This window comes from Girardinichthys multiradiatus, chromosome 19 (assembly GCF_021462225.1).
Source record: "Girardinichthys multiradiatus isolate DD_20200921_A chromosome 19, DD_fGirMul_XY1, whole genome shotgun sequence".
Taxonomy (NCBI): domain Eukaryota; kingdom Metazoa; phylum Chordata; class Actinopteri; order Cyprinodontiformes; family Goodeidae; genus Girardinichthys; species Girardinichthys multiradiatus.
In genome coordinates this window covers 31,158,994-31,182,600 of record NC_061811.1, presented here as the reverse complement: position 1 = coordinate 31,182,600, position 23,607 = coordinate 31,158,994, and the positions used below count along the sequence as shown (strand labels likewise).

At 38.9% G+C, this 23,607-nt stretch overlaps 2 protein-coding genes across 2 annotated transcripts in view; both read right to left on the bottom strand.

The window, feature by feature from the left end:
* The window catches only part of pcnx1 (pecanex 1), a 54,281-nt gene extending 41,421 nt beyond the window's left edge, over nt 1-12,860 (bottom strand). The window contains exons 1-4 of the mRNA XM_047345130.1: nt 12,545-12,860; nt 8,732-8,946; nt 6,638-6,740; nt 2,439-2,475 (exon numbers count right to left, since the gene is read on the bottom strand). Of these exons, the coding sequence (XP_047201086.1) occupies nt 2,439-2,475; nt 6,638-6,740; nt 8,732-8,946; nt 12,545-12,697 (508 nt within the window). The 5' untranslated portion in view covers nt 12,698-12,860. The remainder of the gene's footprint in view (nt 1-2,438; nt 2,476-6,637; nt 6,741-8,731; nt 8,947-12,544) is intronic.
* A 2,918-nt stretch (nt 12,861-15,778) lies between these two features.
* On the bottom strand, nt 15,779-22,507 carry med6 (mediator complex subunit 6). Its single transcript, XM_047346194.1, has 8 exons — nt 22,423-22,507; nt 20,140-20,299; nt 18,222-18,313; nt 17,979-18,061; nt 17,785-17,893; nt 16,694-16,809; nt 16,565-16,592; nt 15,779-16,396 (listed from the first exon to the last, which is right to left on the bottom strand). Exons 1-8 carry the CDS (start codon nt 22,442-22,444, stop codon nt 16,266-16,268), a joined length of 741 nt encoding a protein of 246 aa, XP_047202150.1. The 5' UTR covers nt 22,445-22,507; the 3' UTR covers nt 15,779-16,265.
* Nucleotides 22,508-23,607: the final 1,100 nt, after the last annotated feature.

Here is a 23,607-nt window from a genome sequence, read left to right as displayed (position 1 = left end):
GGGCTGTGGACAATGTGAAACATGTATTGTTCTCTGATGAGTCCACCTTTACTGTTTTCCCCACATCCGGGAGAGTTACGGTGTGGAGAAGCCCCAAAGAAGCGTACCACCCAGACTGTTGCATGCCCAGAGTGAAGCATGGGGGTGGATCAGTGATGGTTTAGGCTGCCATATCACGGCATTCCCTTGGTCCAATACTTGTGCTAGATGGGTGCATCACTGCCAAGGACTACCGAACCATTCTTGAGGACCATGTGCATCCAATGGTTCAAACATTGTATCCTGAAGGCAGTTCCGTGTATCAGGATGACAATGCACCAATACACACAGCAAGACTGGTGAAAGATTGGTTTGATGAACATGAAAGTGAAGTTGAACATCTCCCATGGACTGCACAGTCACCAGATCTAAATATTATTGAGCCACTTTGGGGTGTTTTGGAGGGGCGAGTCAGGAAACGTTTTCCTCCACCAGTCTCATGTAGTGACCTGGCCACTATCCTGCAAGAAGAATGGCTTAAAATCCCTCTGACCACTGTGCAGGACTTGTATATGTCATTCCCAAGACGAATTGACGCTGTATTGGCCACAAAAGGAGACCCTACACCATACTAATAAATTATTGTGGTCTAAAACTAGGTGTTTCAGTTTCATTGTCCAACCCCTGTATATCTTCAACACTATTCGTATATAACCGCTGGGGAAAGGCACCTGCCTCTCCACGACCATGAAAGGATAAGCGGGTATAGACGATGGAATCACTATTTATATATCCTATATTATTGATCTCAAATGGAGAACAATGACCGCAGGTCAAAACTCTTACAAAAGCCAGAGATTGGAAATCAGCCGCAACGTTCTGATCGGCGCATCTTTAACAAACACTAATCCTTGGATTCAACATGCAACTGGCCTGTACAGTGAGTAAAATTAATGAAGAAAACACCTAACCTTGCCTCACACTTAGACTGCCCAACAAGAGGCTTTAGATTTGCTTGTGCAACAGTGAAATAAAATGAAGCAGCAAGCTGCTCTGAATACATTCTTTGAATACCTGCATGGCCGTTATGAGAAACTTCACATGTTCAGACTCTCCCATTAGTTTTTCTCAAACCAAAGAGACTATGACCACTTTGGAGCTGACAATATCAGAGAATAATAAGTGAGGAAGTGGCACAAACTGCCAGCTAATTAGGATAACTCATTGAAAAATTCAGACACAGCAAAGATAAATGTTATTTCACTTTCTACACCGGACTCCAATTAAAGCCTTACCAGAGAATGCCTCCCATGCTAAGTATTACAGTGAATCTTCTATATCTTCTATTTAGACCCAAGGAATCTTAGCAGTCTGGCTAAAGCTGGCTCATTCTTGTTTGACTATGGAGGTTAAAGCAATGCTGAGTCACAGTACATATCCTGAACAGCAGGGTGATCATGGTCAAGGATGTGGGCAACCCATAAAGAGAAGACAGTAAACTCAAACATTTAATTGCTCTGTACTTTTACATCAAGTCCATTCCTTCACCTTCACATGTATGTGAAACCCTCAAGCTAAGTACATTTGTTTATAGTCCCTATAAAATAACCCATAACTGAATTTTATTTATACTTTACTTTGAAGTTCATCAGTTTCTAGGAACTTTTAACTTTGCCCTCCCATCACAAACGTAAACGTGCCGTTTGGTAAAGCTCTACTGGGACTAGAACTGGACCTGTGTGCCTTGGTCAGATGAGACAAAATGTGTGCCTTCCTTTGAAAATACTAATAGCTACAGTTAAACCAATATAAATATTAATTATAAATGCTATAATAGCTGACAGCCACTGTCAGACTTACATTGAAATACAGCTCTATACATCTGTATTTACCTCTGCCAACTTATGGGGGCAAACCCACCAAGCACCTCATGACAATTGTTAAGTATGGTGGAGGATGTGGGATACTATGGGCCTGTTTCTCTTCCAAAGGCCCTGCAATCCATAAATTATGACTCTTAAATTACCATGGGTCCCTACACATTTCTCCAGACTCAAGGAAGGAAGGAAGGACACAAGGGAGTAAAGACAACATTGAGACAATGTAATAGGGAATAAAATCTGGGAAAAAAGATTTTTTACCATACTTATCCAGACCTGAAAAATACTTAAATCAAGTTCCATATTTTTCCACCCCAAACAAGAACCCAGCAGGACGTTTTTAATCAGAATCTGCTGGCCAGTAAACAGCAAACAGTCATTGGGTCTTTCAGCAGGAAAATGATCTACAACATATGTCCAAATTAACACAGAAATGACTCATCAGGCCCAAAATCAATATTCAATGTAAATGTATGCTGCCGCAATAAAATATCTTTTTTTTTTTTTTAAATCAGGGATGCCAATAAAGTTAGATTAAACTACAGCATGTGTAACAAGGTGGAGTGTTGTTCCGTTTACCTTTGACACCCGTTGCTCTTCCGTGCGCTGATGCAATCTGAAAGGCATGGGAAAAAAACCAAGACAAGCTGATTGTTATTGAACGTTTGATAGACAACAGATGAACGTTTACATATCCTAAATATTGAATATTTAGCAGAGAAAACTTTGGAGTTATTTGCTAACTCCCTGCAAAAGCAGAAGCCAACATGCTGGCAGATTGCTGACTCAAGGACATACAAACAGCAAAGAAGCTGAACACTGGGTCTAGGAGATCCAGAGGAAACATCTACCCCACAAAATGCAACATCTACACTGCTTTGAATACTGGAGGAGATATCTGCCGAAAGCAAGCTATGGGAGGATCCAACAAGAAGACTTCCCAACAGCCACATTGTTCAGTCCTGCTGCATTGGAAGCAGCATGTTGCTAATTTATGCTCCCAGAAGCCGTGTCAAGCGCTACAACAAATCTGCATTTAAAACCTGTAGCAACAAGATCGATTACAGAGCAATACTATGTGTGTGACTGATTACATGAAATGCAAATGGACAAAGGTGAAAAGAAACAGCCAGTTACAGGAGCTGTTTATGTTAGAGGCAGCCATATTGGATTTTGAGGCCAGAGTTGTAAACTTGGAGACAAACCTTGAATGTCTTGAGCAGGAATTACGAATTAAGAGCTGATTTTTTTCCACCTGGGAACTTAAATTCCTACTACCGAGTTACAAAGGAGGGCAGCATTAGAAACATACCAACCCTGTCACTAACTGACCTAAATAACTAACTAATCCTTCCCACCTTTTATCTCCATCTGGTTTCAGCTTCAGATTATTTTGCATCTGGAAGAGAGAAGCCAGTAGTCGTTTGCTTTTATGCTTTGGCAATAACAGAGCAATTATAATTCATCTAGGCAGGAAAGAGCAAACAATGCTCTATCAGTATTAAAGCATAATATTTTAAATCCCTATGACGAAAAATGTTTATTGGTGTTCTATTCCACTATTATAAAGTTGAAAAGTTTTGTTTTCTTTTTGATTTTTGAATGCAAGCCCGTTACAAAACCAAACTTTTAACATTAGTGAAATGTATAACATGTAACCAGTGTATATGTATTGGTCATTGAAAGGCCGTTGATAAAGCCTGAATGTAACAGATATTTTTTTTAATCTCATCTAGCACCTTTCAGCTGGTTGCAAAGTTATGATGGTTAAAAGCATGACTCTCCCACCAAAGTGGAGACTAATGCAAGTGGTTTAAATTATAAGTGCCTAGAAACAAATTATTTACTTTGTTCTTCTTACTTCGTTCTTCTGTGAGCTCTCAGGTTAGACATGTCCTCCAACATGATACCTGGCTCAGTTAATGGTACCCAAGAGTGATATTTACATCCTTATGGGGGTGAAAGCTGATCTGTTGTTTCTCAAAGCACAGAACTCATTGAAACCATACTCAACACTACAGTTAAATGCTGTAGATGTCTGACTAACAGGAACTACCGAGGTTTTCATCCATAACATTGCTGCATTTTAAAGGGATTTTTTATGACATAGGTGGCTGTTTTAAAGAAAAGCCATCAGGTCTTGTGAACAGGAGTATTTGCGATGAGCACTTTATTTCTATTTATGTATATTTTACATTGCATACAAGTTTATTGTGCTGTGTTGAAATTTGTAAATTATGATCAGACGAGGGTCGGTATGGGAGTTTTAGCTAGCCTGCAGTCAGCTGCTTAACAGACATGCCTCTCATAGCCTGCCAGCGGTGCCTTTAAAACAGAGTTAATGAGAAAGGGTGGCGGTTCTTTAGTTCCCACATCATAACTTTGGGACAATGATAACTCGTGTGGTAGGGGATTGTCTTGTAACCGGTAGGTTGCTGGTTCAAACTCCCACTCCATCTCAGTTGTTGTGTCCCTGGGCAAGACCCTTCACCCGCCTTACCCACTGATGGTGGTCAGAGAGCCCGGTGGTGTCCATTGTTTGGCAGCTCTGCATCTGTCAGTCTGCCCCAGATCAGCTGTAGTTACAATGTAGCCCACCACTGTCAGTGTGTCAATGTGGGTGACTGTAGTGTAAAACGCTTTCCTCGGACTAGATAAAGAGCAATACAAGTGCAGGCCATTTACCATTCGTTTTGGTGACTGAAGATATTTCCAAATACCCAAATACGGTTTCCTGTAATGCAAGGGAAAGGTATGATGGCCTTTATCTCAGTCAAATGACCAGCAGCGCACAGCAATAGACGGGGATGGGGGGGGCAGCGCAGTGTTGCTCCGTACAGCCAGAGCAAATTTCCCATTATCTGGAACCTCTGGAAACTGTAGGATCGGTATGGTTAAAACCTTTTAGCAGTTTTAAAACCAGCCTGTGCCTATACACGACTTCAACTTGTTTGTAGATCTGATATAACTCTTCTTTTCTGTTTGAGAAACTGATTCATCATTTAGGCCATAAACCTCAAAATATATGTGTATCAAATCCCAGGGTGAGATTCTCATTTTTCTAAGATATTCAATCAACACATTTCAGAAATCTCTGACCGACCTAAGTCACATTATTAGCAGTTCAAACGTTTATTATCTATGCATATGAATCTGAATAGTAGTGGGCGAGAATAATGTGATAAACACACAAGACTATGGCTTGAGACTACTCCACTAATCGACTAGCCCTGGCAAAAAATGAGGACTGACTGGTAATAAACACGGATAACCAGTGTAAGTCGTGGAAATACTGGGAGCAATTAATTTATGCTTTTAGTCGACTGTTGTTAAAAAGAAAAGTGCTAGAGATGTTCACAAGTCATTTGTTTCCAGATCCAAGTCAAGTCTCTAATGACTGGAATCAGCATTTTCTCATCAAATCCATGACATGTAGTGCACATCTAACCCTGAATCGCAGTAGGTTAGATATCTAGACTTGTACCGTTTGTCCTTAGGCTGAATTACAACATGAATATTAAATAATTTTCTTTAAATCTTCTCACTTTGATAAAAAATTATATCTTGATCTTTTAACATTTATTCCTACAAGTCAAAAGCTGCTAAAGGCTGCATAATATTTTGAAAATTCATCAAGTGTAATATTTACTCCTTTAGAAATAGAAATAGGAATTTATGCTCTAAGACAAGGGTTCTCAAAGTGGGGGTCGGGACCCCCCGGGGGATTGTGAGACACCAAGTGGAGGGTCGCGACATGATTTTCAGAATCATCGTGATGTGGCAGCTGAGGTGTATGGAGGGGCAAAAGGGACAAATTAAATAAGTTAATTTATCATAAAATAAATGAATGTTAATGTCCCATGAAATACTTAAATAATATATGAAGAAATGAAATACTCAAATTTCATTTGAAAATAAAAATGTATTTAAAAAAAACATATAATTATTTCACTCTATATTATAAATAAATATAGTGTAAAAATTATATGTATTTTTAGGGGGGTCGCCAGTCTCTGGCACTGTTGTTTTGGGGGTCACAGGCTGAAAAGTTTGGGAACCTCTGCTCTAATTTTGTGTCTTTAACCCTGTTCCTCAGGGGCCACTGTTCTGCATGTTCTGGATGTGTCTCTGCTCCAGCACACCTGATTCAAATGATTGTATGATCTCCTCAGTGTACCCATCTAATGCTGCAGAAGCCTGCTATTCACCCTTTTATTCAAGTTAGGTGTGCATTAGCAGGGAAACACCTAAAACATGCAGGACAGAGGGCCCCGAGGAACAGGATTAAGAAACCCCAAGAAAAACAATAGAAAGAGATTAAAACCTGGTAATGTTGAATTTCTGAATGAATTAAATAAAGTGCTTGTTAGTCTTGGTAATGATCAACTTAACACCTGTTTATCTCTTTCTTCATATTGTCCACTCCTTCACTGTATATTGCACAAATAGGGTTTGGAGAGTTTTCTTCTCACTACGAGCAGGAGAATTTTCATAAAAATTGGGAAACAACTGGAGTCTGCAGCTCACATAGAAGTTTCCTTTCACTCTTCGTTAAGAGTTTAAAACTGTTACTAAGACTAGAGTCTCAGACCAGGAGTGCAAGTCAAGTTTCAAGTCTTTAGGGCACATCTCCAGGTTGGGTCCAAAGTCTTATTTTTGCGACATAGGTGCAACTTGAGTCGGAGTCTCAAACTCGAGTCACCATTTCTGTCAAGTGGGATTGGGTCGTTTGGCTCTGCTTACGGCCCTGTGTGCTAGAGATCAGCTGCTTTGCTTACCTGATTAGACTCCATCCCAATATAGGAATTTCTTGAACTGCAGTCCACTGGTGGAGTCTCTTGTGGGATAAAATCTGCCATTTCTATACCCCCTCCAGGATCCCTTTGCAACACACAAATATATGCAGATTAATTGAGAACACCCCCTTTCCTTGAGGCCCCTAAAATTATTCTCAACATCCACCAGATTTGCTAAGTTTAGAGCAAAACACACTTTGCAGTGAAACTAATCAGAGCTCCATTCTGAAGGTTTTATTTGGATTCTGAAACTTAACTCTGATAAAAAAAAAAAAAAAGGAAAAACGTGCATTCATGCAGATTTTCCACAGGTTTATATTTAGCCCAGACATGCTTGTTTAACCAGCTGGTATGCTGAAACAAAAAAAAACTAAAAAACAGCCATGATGTAAATCATTTCCATATGCAAAAAAAGGTTTCCTTAACGGATCAGAACAGAAAAAACAATCAAGCTCAAACTAGGTGACATAAATGGTTCGAAAAACACCCTAATGGAAATCAGCTCTGAAACTGAAACCTGGAATGTTGCTGCGGGCAAAGCTGTGACTATAACTGTCCCTGCGGTTGAGAACCTTTATTTATCTTTTTCCCCGTTCTCCCAGCGTCCTATAAGCACCCCCCCTGGAATGTGAATATGAGTCATTTCTGCAACTCATAGGCAGCAAAGACCTTCCTTGCTGTCTTTCCTTTCCATCTGAGTGAGAACTAAACATTTCCATAAAGAAAATTATAAACCTGGCATTTAGAACATGGCGTTTTGGCTAAAGCTGAGCAGCTCACTGAACAGGTCATTGAAGAATTAATTAGCAAATATGATCATAATTGAGTTACATTGTAAGCTCTTTCCAAAGTTTCAGGAAAAAAATAAATAAATTCATATATTTTCTTGGAAAAGTATTTATACACTCAGATGTTTTAAACATTTTGTCACAAATAAAAAAAGAATTTGTCAACGCACAAGCCACACAGAGTCAACACTTTGTAGAAACACATTTTCCTGCCAGTCTTGAACATTTTTACATTTTAGTGAGTTAAAACTAAACTTTAATGCACTTTTTTGTGGTAGACCAACACACAATAGAGCGTAATAGTGATGCTGAAGTAAACACATTTACACATTTCCAACCTCTTTCCCAAAAGAATAGTGGGGAGTGTAAAACTATCTACCTGTGTAAATACTTTGTAGAACCACATTTTGCTGCAATTCCAGCAGCAAGCCATCTGGGGTCTGTCTAATAGCTCTGTACATCTAGGGCCTGAATTTCTTTCCCATTCTTCTAAGAAAAACCACTCAGGCTCAGTCAGATTGGACATCAATTTTCATGTCGCAGATGATTCTCAGTTGGATTTTTGTCTGGACTTTGACTAGGCCATTTTAACACATGGCAATGCTTAGATCTGCATTGTAGCTCCTGCCACATGTTTAAGTCATGGCCTAGCTGTAAGGTAAACCTTCTTTCAGTTTCTAGTCTTTAGCAGCCTAAACGAGTTCTCTTGTATTTAGCTCCATCCATCTTCCCATCAATTCTGACCAACTTCCCTGCGCCTGCTGAACAAGAGCATCCCCACAGCATGATGCTATCACCACCATGCAGTGTCAGTTTGGTGTGTTCCTTGGTATTTATGATGCTTGATTGTGTTTAGGGGTATCCGAGAAAATTAGTCTGAATAAAAAGGCATGCAACACAATTCAGATTTTTACTTGTAAAAATATTTGAAAGCTAGTATCCTTGTTTTCCGCACACATCACAATTATGCGTTACATCGATTTGGTCAACAACATAAAAGTTGTTAAAAAGTGAAAGGGGTAAAATACATCTGTTAGAACCATTGTCCTTTTCTGCGGCACTCCTATTATTACATAGAAAGTCCTGAAATTTAAAGTGTGACTAACACCTGACTCACTGCTTCTGTTCCAGCTGAGTGTCTACATGTCATCACTGAACAAGCGGACCACTGATTTTAGTCCCGTTAGACAACTCCTATCATTGATTGGGAAGCATGACCACCTCGTGCACACGGCCTTTGGAGAACAGTTACTCATCCAGTTTCTCATATCATAACTCATCAGCTCACCCCGGGCCGTTGCTGTCCTCCCGACGGGTGGCGCTGCCGTCATTAGCCCCCTCCGTCCCCCCTCTGCGGATCTGGTTCTCCTTGGCCTGGTGCTCCACGACCTCGCCCTCATCCAGGGCATGGTGGAGACGGTAATTCACCGTCTTCAACAGCAGGAACATGGCAGCAATCACACCACAGTAGATCCCAACTATTACCATAGTGGGAGGCAGGGCCTAAGGCAAGAGAAGGGAGAGGAAATTCAACTGTGCGTGATATGCTGTTAGCAGAATGGCAGTTTGAGATCATGATAATGATAACCGACAAAAATACAGCGGTTTCATGGTATTTAGGGCAAAGCAAGTCAATGCTTGCTATTAGTATAGCATACACAGGTACATTCAAAGGGCTTCACAAGATGAATGAAGGGATAGGGATTAAATAAAAAACTTGAAACATCAAAAAGGCAAACAAAGCATCACAGAACAGCATAAAACCTGAGACATAATCACATAAATAAAAAAGTAGTAAATTTAGGCTACTTAAAAGTTAAGTCATGATAGAAATGATGAAGCAGTCTTTGGTCATTATAGGTAAGCTGCAAGAAACCAGTAAAGTTTTCAGTCCTTATTTAAAAGCCAACAGTTTCTGCATATTTCAGGTTTTCAGGCAGTTGCTTCCAAAGCTGCGATGCAAAGAAACTAAATGCTACCTCTCCATGTTTAATACAAAGACTTGCACATATGTACACAGGTTTTTATTTCAAACCAAAAGGCAACAATTATTCCTTCACTTGCGGAAATAATATAACATATGATGTATGATTATATGGCTGCACAACATATGACAAATGTATCTATATTAAAATACCACTCCACGCAACATGCATATCCCGAAGAACAGCGTGGACTGCAGTAAGTGTGAGCTAATTGTTAAAGTACCATGCAATCAGGCTCTACATGTCTATAACACATTTGGTGACACTTGTCATTTAATGACAAAAAGTTTTAAAATGTGAAGAGGTCAAATCATTTAGGGGCGCACCGGTATGAAAATTTGGGCCAATGTCGATATCTGATGTTAATGTTGCTGTGGCCGATAACCAATACTTATCGAAATGATATTTATTAAATATATATCTCTACACTTTTGACACAGTAAAAAAAAAAAAAAGAAAAAAGGACCACACCACTGACACTACTTCTCTGCTCAGGTGCTCAGGTCTCTGCTACCCACAATCCTGTGCTGCATCACCATCACTGTCATATACCCAAACAAGTACCACATGGCCAACACCCCATCCCATCCCCTCCCCTCCCAAAACACACACAGAAACAACAATAGGTCGAAAAAAATCTTTGGCTGTTAATATTGACCCAGTTTTACTTATCGGACCGACAACGATATGTTAAAAAATGACTAACATCTGTTAATACCGATGTTAGTGCTGATATATAGTGTATCCCTAATATCTTTAGGAAACTCTAAGTTTCTTTGCTACAAAAAAAAAAGCACGCGCTGGACAGAAGTCATTTTTCAATAAAACCCTGTTGTTGAGATGGAAACAGTGATTTTTTTCCCCATCAGCTGAATAGACTACTTACTATCTGAGGTTTAAATCAACTATGAACCTAAAGCAGAAACACTATGACATTTTTTCATTTTACTTATTTATCACAAGTCAATACATGCAGCTCTAATAAAAACATAATTTATAAGATTAGAATTTCTTCCTATTCGTCAGGCAATCTGCTCAGACTGCAGCCATGTTGCTCGTAGCTCAATGACTGCAGCTTTAAAACAGCATTGCATTAATAAGAGTAACAGGGTGGGCTCCTTCAGATTCATCACCACAACTGTCTGTGTTTCGGGCTAACGGAAATATTTTCAGAGGAAATGAAATATCTGGTGGCCTTTATTTAGCCAGCAGACCGGCAGTGTGCAGGAATAGGTAGAGCAATGGTAGTGCTGTGCTACTCTATGCTCCTTTAAGCTGCAGAATCAAGCAGTATTACTGGATTGCTGCGGCACACTGAAACAGGGTTTGTGGTGCGGAAAATGACCCACGTTATCCGAAGTTGTCTGAGCTCCAGCCGCCGTCTCCGGCTCTCTATGACCCTCTTTCTGCCCTCATTTTCAAGTCATCATAAACAACAGCAGAACTATATAAAACACAGCGCTGACCAACACATTTCCACTCCAGGAATAGAACTGAAACTGCCTACCGTTTGGAAAACGGGCTTCAGGGGTCAGTAAATCATTCTCTGACCAGGGTGGAGCAATAGATTGGTATTTAAAAATCAATTAACAGCATGTCATTTTAGTTTCTGTTACACATCTGGATTATAAAATCCAATACTTTTGTGACACTGCATTCATATTGAGAAATAAATGCTTTTGACAACATCACCAGTAGAACAACTGCTGGCACCCCTGCTGTTAATACTCTGTACACCCCCTTTATGCCAGACAGACAACTCTCCGTCAACTTCTATAACACAGCCTTAAGTACTTGAAACTCTCAGTTGTTCTCTTCTCTTCCGTTTACCCATCAGGTTTTCTACAGGGTTTAGGTCTGGGGACTGAAGGAACCATGAATGATGACTGTGTATCTGTTAAACCATCTGATTTGGATCAATTGTCACAATGACCGTATTTAGATTTTACTGGTAGCGTTCAGCAGAGATTTGTGTATCATGATACCATCCACTCTGACAAGGTTGCCAGGAGCTTCGGAAGAAAAACAAAAGCCCACAGCATCACAGACCCTCCACCAGACTTAACAGTGGGCAGATGGGCTTTTCCAGGTTTTTTGCATTTTAGACCAAATCCACCTGGAGTGGTACCTGCTGACTCAGACGTCCTTGAAAGGTGGCTAATTTGGTTTCTGGTAAATCAATTTCTGTATTGGCCAAATGTCTTAGAAGAGAAACAGGTTCACAGCATCACTGACCCTCCACCGTACTTAACGCTGGGAAGCTTTCCTGAATAGTCATCCTTTGTTTTCATACCAAAACCACGTGGAGTGCCAACAGCCTGGTCTCACTCTCCTCTGACAAATAACACAGTTCCAGTTAAAGTCCCAGCACCAATAAGCAAACTCCACATGTTTACGTTTGTGATGGTAGGCCAGAAAAGGCTTTTCCTTCACATCCCAAACAAACAGCTGGAAACTACACAGCATGTAATGGCTGTTCTGGAAACAAGGCACGAGCTTGGGGGATATTTCCCCATTTCATTTTTTTTTTTTTTACATTTCATTTGAATGGATTGATTAGGATAGAAATAACTGTACCATCTGTGATTTAGTCCCTACCATAGGACTGTTTCTCCCCACCGACTAAACATACTTAGGGTTAAAGGCTGAATATTTCCAAACATTTCAGTGTGATTATGTTACAGCAATAATAGATACATTTGTTTGCGTGGAGGGAAATTAAATTCAGTAATTAAAGTCAGTAAGAGAGCAATCAACTGTTATTTATGGTCCTTCAACACCGAATTTAAACAAAAGAGCTTCCTGACCTAATCCAGCTGGTGGACAGTGCTTTTACAGGCGAGAAAAACGGGTTGTTTTCAGCATTCCCCACCACTTAGTGATGATAAAGTATTATGTTTTAAAGAACACTTTGAGTTCAGTTTATTTGTGCCATGACGTATAATGGGTATAAAAGGTTACATTGTCTCCGCTCCAGATAACAGAGAGCCGACCGTGGGGATCCTTTAACAGCTAACCTAACGGACACTTAGCTCGGTAACTTGTGCTTTAAACGGTACTAACAAACACCCAAAAATTAGGTTTGAATAAAACTAAATAGTATTAAAGCCACTCACCATGTACAGCGTGAAGGGGAAACATAGCAGAAACAGCCAGATGTAGAGATGTAAAGCGTTGACGAATGTGTTCTGATCGGGGTCGTAGTACCATCCGCCTGTGACTGAAGCCCAGACCCCCTGCCTCAGGATCTGGAGAGTCTGCGACCCCATGTTGTTCGATCCCCTTCCTCCAAATAATCCGGGCGGAACCGACCTATGGAACAACCGGGCTGACACGCTGGCTACTCGTCGCTCAACATGACAAACGATGCTCTGTTTTCAGCCAGTGGCCTGAAAAATCCCTTCTGCAGCCATCTTCTCTGATGCTAACCCAGATCGGCCAGCAGGGGCACTGTTTCGGTCCTCCAAGCCTTGCAGGAAAAGCTCTTCTTCGTGCCAACCCTGCGCAGTCGCCGTGGAAGCACTTTGGGAAGCGCTGAAAGAGTAAGGAAAGTAAACGCTGGATTCGTCGCGGAGTCTGAAACAGCACGTCAGTGCGTCCGCCATATTGCAAGGGGCAAGGTTAGCTTGTAAAGCGATACAAGTCGGTTTGCAAACGGGCTTTCCGAATAAAAGAAGCACTAAAATAATTCTAATTATTACATTTAATTAATCAAATATCATACAAATTCGGTTAGTTTTAGTAGTAGTTTTGGTCGCAAAAAAAATGAAAATTTGCTGTTCAAAATAAGACAGAACAACTAATATGAAACACAATCTGCTTACAATGCACGTACGTTTTTCTTCATTTACCTCTAGAAATACACCAAGCTACTTAATTGCATTAAGATTTTCCTGTAAGAATTAAACTGTATTTACTTCAGCATGTGAAATTAATTTGGCTTGTTTTTCAGATTTCATATATTTGAGTAGTTTATTAATATTGTTAGTTGGTCCTGCTTGTTAAAATTGATAAGTGATACGGAATATTACGTGTAATGTTTGACAGTCAGTGATTCATTTACTATCTAATGTGAAACGAGAGCCCCTTGTGACCTACAAACCTTTAATAAAACAAAGCCACTCCCAATATGGACGCTGTTGACGCCCGTGTGTTGTCCGGTCTAATGAGCACTATAGAAAGAAATGGGAAAGTAGAAAATAATCGAAAAATATATAATATATAATAAATAAATATTTATTTTTACATTATTTCTTTTCTAAGATTAAACTTTTTATTAAAATAGGCAGTTTTGTTTTTTATTCATGTTTGAAAAGAACAGTTCAATCAAATTCCTAATGTTGAACGCAGTCAGCAGATCGGCACAATGGGCCAAAAAAGTGACACCTAGTGGCAAGTTGTAAAATCTTGATGTCAGACAGCTGGTAAAATCCTGTTTTTCTCAAAATATTTTCTTGAAAGTTTTGTTTTTCTCATCAATAAAAATACAGGAAAACAAAGACCAGTCTAAGAGAGGTCAAAAGTAAAAAAAAACAAAAGATGTTGTCAGGCCACTTTGCTGACCAATCAAGCACAGTAACACCATGGTCTATGATCCAGCTTTTGGTACCTTTGGCAGTGTGGGGAGGTGCCATGTCCTGCTGCAAAATGAAATGTGCATCTCCATAAAGCATGTCAGCAAATGGAGGCATGAAGTCCCTCCATCTGCGACATTTGAAATGCGACATTTGTTGAAACTGTAGGATTTATTTGTGCGTAGTGGCTCTTGATGCACTGACTCCAGCCTCAGTTCACTGCACACACCTAGCTGTTATATTAGCAGCAAAAGGAGGAAACTGCTTGTGAAGGTTTGCAGCAAACTTTATATGAGATACAGCAAACATATGGAAAGAGATGATAGGGTCAGATGAGACCAAGCTTACAGGCCAACATGATAAACAATACATGTGGTGAATCAGCCTGAATGGACCATCCCTATGGTGAAACGTGGTAGCAGCATCAAGCTGTGGTTATGTTTCTTTAGAAGGGACAGAGAAGCTAGTCAGAATTGATGGAAGACGCAACTAAATAGAGGACAATCCTGAAAGAAAACCTGTCAGAGGCTGTAAAAATCTTCAGACTGTGGTGGAGGTTCAATTTCCAGCAGGACAAGGCCTCAACATACAGCCAGAGCTTCAATGGGATAGTTTAGCATTCATATTAATGTTAGAATGGTCCAGTCAAAGTCTAGAACTAAATCATATTAGGAATCTGTGGTAAAACTGTAAAATTTCTGTCTACAGAGTCTCCATCCAGTTTCACTGAACTTGAGCTATTTGCAAAGAATGAGTGAACATTTTAGTATCTGGTCCAAAGCTAGTAGAGACTTGTAGCTCTCATTGCAGTGAAAGGTGGTTCTACAGTCACAGTTGCTCACAGGTGCAAAGTACAAAAAGCTCACCACACTTCTCAGATCTGTATTTGTAAAAAAAAAAAAAAAAACGTTTAATTTCCCTTCCACTTCAGTTATGTGCTACAGCATATGAAGCCCCAATAAAACACACTGAAGCTTGTGGTTGTAAATGTGACAAAATTCATTAATACATTTGTAGAGGACTGTAGAGCTCAATGGATCTCATTTACAATGGAAAGAGAATCAAAATGAATTTAAATACATATTTCATATCTTAACAAGCCCAGCCATGAGGTGTGGAACATGAGGGTACAGGACATTTCCTCTTGTTGTTTCTGTGGGCTGCACAGTGGCACAGATGGTAGCACCTTGCAGCAAGCAGCTCCTGGGTTTGAATCCCCACCTGAGCTCTTTCTGCATTAGGTTTGCATGTTCTCCCTGTGCATACATGGGTTCTCTCCAGGTACTCTAACTTCCTGCCACGATCCAAAAGCATGACTGTGAGGTTCTTTGGTCTCTCTAAATTGTCCTGAGGTATACGTGTGTTTGCATGGTTAACTGCACTCTGTGTCTCTATGCTGCCCTGTGATGGACTGGCGACCAGACCAGGGTGTACCCTGCCTATCGCCTGATGGCCGCTGGAAATGGGCCCCAGCTCCCATGACCCTGCAAAGATAAGCGGATGTGGATGTCGTTTCTGTAATCTTTCATAGTTTGGTGAGATATCAGGTTGACTTTGTTTGGCAAACAAGTATTTAAATCAAATGATCTGAAATCATTTTATACTTTCCATTAGAACAAACAGGTTTCTACTGACCACATGAAGCAAACATTTATCCTCTAATCCTCTCTATACTTTAGTTGAGAGGAAACCAATATAGTGCATTCGTGTATTCATGGTAATAAGTAACTACAACTCATCAAGCAAGACTTAAGACTTGTCAAATGAACAAAAAAATTTACAGTTACTAAATAATTTTATTACAAAAAAGCAAACAAGGTGTTTTATTTACAGTTACAAGTAAGTACTCTGGTCAGAGTTATAGCTTTTGCTTAACTGTCAACATGCTTTAGAACAGCTCTTCTGAAAGAAGGTTTTAAAACTGTCCTTTGAAGTCAATACAAGAAATAAAAGGTGTGCTGATGTTGAAAAGTGGGCAGATACTAATGCTGATCTCAGTGCATGGTCAAAAAAATAAATCCACATTAAAAGATCCTGCTGACATCACTCATGTTTTCAGTTCAGCTGCCTGAAATATACTTATTCCTAAGCTCTTAAGGACTACAAAAAGGTAAGGACACCCCTTTGTGCCAGTTCAGTTCAGAAAAAGTAGAGAAGTTAACAAGGTTGCATTTTTGGGGCAGAAACACAAAGACTCCCAGAAGGCAGCCTGTTTCTCAATTAATGCTGTGGAGCACAGCATATCTCCATGTCCCCTGGAACGTTACTGCAGCCTCGCCCTCTTCTCAGGCGGTGGTTTACTCGCTGGAGCCGGAGCTGAGGACTTGGTGGCCGGTTCCCTCTCCACTTGTTTCACAGCTTCTGTGGGAGGCTCAGGTTCCTTATTTACCTCAACTGCAGCGCAAGTGAATACAAATTCAGAAAAAACAAAATTATCAAAAAAAAATATATATATAGGTTTACTGAGATTATCATGAAGTAATTAATTTATACTAACACATTTTTAGGTTCAAGCTTTAATGTGAGTTTAGGATCTGTATAAAATCAAACTGATTATCATACCTGGAATTGGCTTTTCACCAGGCTTAGGCTACAATCACAAACAAGAAACAGATTGCCATTCATTTTTGATACATTTGGTCTCAATACAAAAACGAAATTAATGACCATTTAGAAACACTGAAAACATACCTGGTAAAATGTTGGTGGAAACTTTGATCTGAGGTCTAAAAGCAGTGTGTCAACACGATGGCTCTGAAACAGAGAACTAGGCTCCTCTTTCTTCTTAGATTTAGGCTTAGCTTTTTCTATATGAAAGGAAAAAGTCAATAAACCTTTGAAAAAGACAAGGTTACATTAGAAAGCAATGTGGGCAATATTTTGGAGATGCAGAGTTAAATAGTTCTGACACATACAGGGCTTTGCAAAAGTATTTATACCTATTGAACCTTTCTTTTCTGGATTTATCTTGTTATTCTGGAAACAGCTACAAACTGAATTTGTTATTCGAGATCAAAAACACAATTTTTTTTTGACAGTCCAGATATGTTTTCAAATCTTAATGGAAGGTTTGTGTCAATAAACGTTGAAACGATCTGAATATACAGCGGCCCTTGAACCCCTACAAACTGTGTCACATTACAACAACAAACTGCAGCATATTTTATTTGGATTTACAAACCAACACAAAGTAGCATATGATTGTTACGTGAAAGAAAAATGAGACATGGGGTTTTTTTTTCATCTAAAAAGTGCAGCATGCTTTATTCAGTCCCACTTTTACTCAGATATCCCGAAATAAAGCTGATTAGAGTTCATGGAAGAAGGAGTTAAACAGGGCAATTCTGGAAGTAAACCTTGTGCTGAAGAGACCGTGTTCTGCATCCTTTAGATGTGTTTCTACTTCAACACAGCTGATAGAAATGGTGGAACCAGGAAAACACCCATTTGACAGAGATGGAACAAATCTTTAAAGACAAGATGGCAAAAAAAAAATGAAGTCTCGACATGTACAAAGTTGGCAGAGACATAGCCCGAGACTTTCAGCTGTAGGAGTGTTGACTCAGTGAGGCTAAAGGCTACTTCATGTCTTCAAATCCCAATAAAAATAAAAAGTCTGTGGTTGGAACGTGACAAAATCTAGAAAAGTTATGGTATGAATACTTTCGAACGGCGTTGTGTATTTCGGGAATTGTTGTTTTTTCTAAGAACAGGGATATGTTTACTGCTAGCAGCAGCAGTATCAGCTACAGGTTGTAAACATATATTAAGAAAGATCCAACCTCTCTCTTCCTGATCCTTGAATTGCCACCAGTAGCCCTTGGATGGGTGGTAGCGGCAGTACGACATAGCCTCATCAAATGCCGACTGAATTCCATGGACTGCAGAAAGCTAATCCAACATTCAGGACAATATCAGGAAAAACAATGAACACCGAAACATTCACAGGGTTTATACTGTATTTAAACTGATTTACCGCTCTAGAGTTGATAACCGTCCCCAGGTCTGGAGCCTGATACACCACTCCTGCTATGATGTAGTAGTCCGCCAAAGGAATCACTGGGTAATGATTAAGTACAGAGATGGAGATGTGTTTTTAGATGTAGTAAAAGTCATTCATGCAGAATGGTAAACCTTATTACCAGTGCTTTAAATATAAGCTCCAGATCTATACATTAGTTAAAACTGCAGCACAACGGTGAGATGGTGCCCTGCTCACCTTGTGTTGGAGTCTGCCGCTGTTGCTTACGAATGATATAAAGAATTGGTTCCTGAGCATGAAGAAGAATGTACTCCACTCCCACCATCTGACTGAAAATAAAATAATGTCAAACTCTGTACATGTGCAGCTGTAAAGGGAAAACAGGATTTCACAACTGCATGTTAGTTTGGGTAAACGTGTTAAGTGGCTCCATTAAATTCGCCTGGTTCTCATGAATTAGAGATAAGTGAATGAAACGTTTACCTGTATTCCTGATTACCATTACAAGGTTTACAGATGATCTGATTTTCCATTTGAACTTGGTTACTAACGTTTGAAAAAAAATAAAATGAGCATAGAATAATTATAGAGAGATCATGTTTAAGTTTGGCCCACTGAGGATCGTACTAAAGGTTGAATTAAAAACCTTTTAAAACTTGTAAAGATGGTATTTTCTAAGGTTGTCAGAATGACATGGAGTCAGATACCATTTATACTACAGTTTACGGTTTTCCATGGCTGAAGCTTGCATTCAGACATTAAAGCAGCTGTTGATTGATACAACACATTGCGATTAGCTGCAAGCACATTACCAGTGAAAAGGTAGGGCTTTCTTCGGCTCAATAGGGCATAGAGAAGTGGCGGATTGTCAATAGCAGACACTGGGGAGCTTCCCCAATCAAAATTGCAGGAAAAAAGTATAGACAGTTACAAAATAAAAAGTAATTATTGCATCTGTTCACTCATAAAATGTGTCTGACGTCTGATTTTTCAGCATTCCCATTCCATTTCAGTTTCTGGAGTTATTTTTTGTCTCATTCCAATCTGATTAATCCATGATATGTCAATCAACGTCACATACCCCACTACAATGCCACTCAAACATATGGATGCAATAAGTCAGACAGCAACAAAGATAAGAGACAATAAAGGAAGCGAAGGAAGACTCGGTCATTTATTAACAAAGTAATAATTTGATCAGGCACATAAAGGGATTAGACCGGACCAACCAGACTTAAAAATCCAGCAGCAGGCAAGTGATCATGGACGGATTTATGTTCAAGTAGAGTTTATTGTTATGTTGTGTTAATTACTGACCTCTGGGACGCTCCCCCAAAATTTCCCATCACCAGCCGTCACTGGCATAGAGTATAGAAAAATCAATGGCGGAAGCTGAAGCTTTGAGATGCCAAGCTGGAAACCAAGAAACCTAAAAGATTTGGAGTTTCTGTAAAGAGAAGGTGGGGTACCATTCCTCCTGTACCTCCCATCCAACCACAGAAAATGCCTTGATGCTGTGGTCCCCAGTAAAGAATTGTCCTCCAAGTGTTGAGTTACGTTCTGCTTCGGGATTAAATATTTATTTTACTCAATGCTCTGCAAATAAGTTATTAACTTCTGTGTAGTTTGGTTTCTGTGTTTTGGTGTAATTCTCTCTCTCCACATTCAAATGAGAAACCTTTGTTCGTGAGTGAGGAAATGTACAAAATCAGCAGCAGTATCATCCAACTGTAGTTGCTGAGTACAGCAGCAGCAGTTTGTGCTTTTTTGCTTTCATGAACTTGAAGCAGCTGTCAAATTCTTTGGAAAGGTTTTACAACCAGAGAAACAATGTTACATCTGAAATAACTATTACCATCTTATTACAAGCTTATTTGTATTCCTATATTTTGCAGACTTCTTTTTACATACTAACAATACAGGATTGCGTGTATGCTGGTGAGGGAGTCAATAGGAGACTGAGGTAAACAAACATGAAACACAGCAAAGACACATTTTCTGTTCATGCCTGTAGGGCCTACAGCAGAATACATCTGTAATACATCTGGTTGCACTGATTTTAGTTCACGGTTATACTTTTTGTACATTTTAAAACATGAGAATAAAGCATAACGATATTGATAAGACCGATCCATCCCAGGTTTAATAAACGTACTTGAGGTGCTCCAGAGTAAGCCGTTGCATCTTTACTATCTCGTTATTGCAGGTTCGGTCATAGAATGGGTTGCTTCTCTCAGAGAAATAATCCAGAACATTCCCAGGATTAAGAATCGGCACCCAGCCGCTGTCCACCCACGATATGCCCAGGAGGTTGTCTGCAAATCAGAAAGGAAACACCTTATGTAATAACCACATGAACAAGTTTCACCGACAAGTTTCCAATAGACAGCATTGTCAATACCAGAATTTGTACACATTTTCAATTTGAAAATTTCTCCAGTTTTTAAAACAGTCTTGGCATTTGAGTACAAAACATTTCGAAAATGTTTTTACAGTTTTACAGTAGCTTTTATCATAGTCATACTCCACAAATCATGAAATAACACTGAAATTGGCTTCTGATTTAGCAATGTGTTAAAAAAACTGTTTCATTGCTTTTTTTAGCATCAGTTCCACATAGAAACTTTTTCTAAGGCTTCTCAACTCAGAATGGATGCTCTAAAGCACAGGTTGTGATATTTGATATCCTAATTCTGTTTGCAAAAATAACGAAATATCTATGCCGTGTTTGGTATCTGAACCACCTTAATACACGCCCAGTGAAAGGACCACAAGTCCAGTTTAAAAGCCTGAATTAAAATAGTTTAGAGGCAAAAACGCTGTAAAATGGGCCTTTACGGTTTTTTTTTATTTTTATGATTGTTCATTTATCTGTGAACTGTCCAAGAGAAATACAAAAAAATTATTAATGCCAGTATTTTAATTTCAATTTCAGAAATAAAAAAAAATCAATCGACTGCCCACTTTTTCCTTAATCGGCTCTGATCTGCGATCAGCAGATATAATTTTGAAACTTTTTTCCCTATAAAAACTAAGAACTACCATAAATTTTGGTCTACCAATGCATCAACTTCAGTCAGAGGCTTCTTCAGATCTGCTGTAAGACGGAGCGCTACAGGAGATCCTTCCTGCCCACAGCCATCAGCATCGACAACGGCTCTTTGAAGAAACCTTCATAATATGAGCTATAACAACATTTAATTTCCCTTTGGGGTGAATAAAGCATTTTTGAATTTGAATTGAATTTGAACTAACAGCATTTTCTCTGATGCTCTTTCTTGGAATTAAATTTTTTAAAAAGTCAGATAAAGCTAAGGGACATGCGCTTTGACGCATACAGTAAATGTTAAAATTCATGTAATTCCTTTATTTTTTTTTCTTCAAAGTCACTACCTTTATAAGAAAAGCAGTCCATTTTTTTCTCCTTTACGTGTTTACAATTATATTATGCATCGCTGACCCACCTCAGCCTGATGCTGCTAACTGCCTAACAGCTGGCTGAAAGACTGTCCTAAACTTTTCCCTTACTCATAACAAAGAAATTCTGCTATTTGGAAATATTTCTCCTGTGGGAAACATTAACTGTCATTGTGTGGAAACTTAAGGGATCTTCAAATAACAGTAAATATTACAGTTACCTTTTATTTAACTGTAAAGGTCAATATGCAATATCATTTTAACACTTGGGGGATGAATATTTGGTGTAAAAACAATAAATCATCTTATACAATTTTGGTTTACATTTTTTGTATAAATAACAGGATAAAGCCAAACTGTGCCATAAACATTTTCCATACTAAGGTGAAAAGTAAATTCCATAAGTTTCAACACCATGTAGGAACCCTAAAATCCATCCTAGGATTTTACTTATAAATCTAATACATCAACATCATTCCTGATTGTAAAAAGAGCACTTGCGATTTGAAATGCAAAGAACAGTCAGGGTTTTGTCCTCAGGGTTCAAATAACCCTTATAACATGCAATGAAAATTTCTTTGCATTGCACCTTTTATGTCTTTTACATCACTTTGGTAATATAAATAGCTTATAATGCAATATACTCAACCGCTTAACATCCAATACCCAACACTGTACCCTAAGAGTACGGATTTACAGATCTATGAGTGGCATTGAAAGCCTCATTTTAATTACCTCCCATTTGACGCACAATTTAGCAGAAGTAAAAACAACAAAATTCTTAGGAGCAAGAAAAAATAAATACATTGTAAAAGGAATGAAACACTGGAGTTCCCAAAGTTAGCTGGCAGGCTAACGTTACCTTACAGCGATGATAAATCCCGTTGAAACCTAACAACAGCGACTAAAACCCGACTGTATCTAATGCATTTCACATCAGAGTTTATTAATGTTTTTAAGAGTATTGCATCTAAACTAAATTAGATAAAGCGTTCCGCATAACAATACCACAAACAATTACCTCTGAAATCAACCGACGCCATGGTTGTAAACAAATTGTCTCTTAAAAATTGCGTCTTTGCTCTCAGTCCTGTCGCAGCTTGATGACGCAATTACAGAAACCTGTTCATAAATCGCTAAATATAAATTTATAATTTTCTTTTTTTCTTCCATAATATCACTTGAGTCAAAACTTAAAAAAAGTACCTAGTTGTAGTTGTGTAGTTGTGAAGTGGTGATTTTTTTCTAACCTTTGAATCAATCACATTTTTTATGTTTAATTCTAAAAACACACCATGAAACATATGTAAATTAGTCTTTAGCAAATTTTCACAATGGATTGAAGCTCGATTTAAGCATTCAGGGTCAACTTGTTGTTTCCAACATCAGTTTTAAACACCTGAACTTTCAAAGAACACTTAGTGATCATTTTAGAACAAGAAGAGACATTAGACCATTTGTCCAATCAAAACGAGCAGTTATTAAAAGGTGAAACGAAGACTTAGGTAGAATAACATTCCTTAGGTCCTCCCCAGTCCGCCTAGAACCCTCCCTTCCTCTGTCACTTGGCACCTAATTTGGGTCGTGATTAAAATATTCCACTGAGAAATGATGCACTTGGTCAAGAAGCTGGTACATCACAACTTCTCACTGATTCCTAGGTAAACACAGATGAATTGTTGTGTATCAACAGTTAATAGTTGTGCGGTGGACATATTTTGTTGTGTTTGTCCAGGAAGAGCTCCACTCCTTGTTCATGTATTACCCATATATTACCAAAACCATTTTGGATGGGGTAAAGGTATAAGCATGATGAACTACTGTTAAAACCAGCTTGCAGCATACACATTGATTCATGCTATTTTGAGTTTAATAAAAATTAGATAAAGGTTATTGACATGGGCTCTAGTGCATAAACAGGGATAATCTTGTAATCTCTTTATTTTTTTTTACTTTTTGCATTTGAAACTACCTCTTTGGAGAACCTTTTTCTACTTTATGTGTTAAAGTTCTCAGAGGAAAAAAAATGGAATAGGTCAAAATTGGATTTGGCAGGTCAGAGTTCAAAGAAAAAAGTTGTTTCAGAGTTAAATCCTGATCAGTGTGTATTTATAGTGATAAATAGTCTGAAATCTTTGAACATACTTGAAGTATACTGACTGACTGGCACTATGTATGTTAAAAGTTTATATATTTAATACATCAG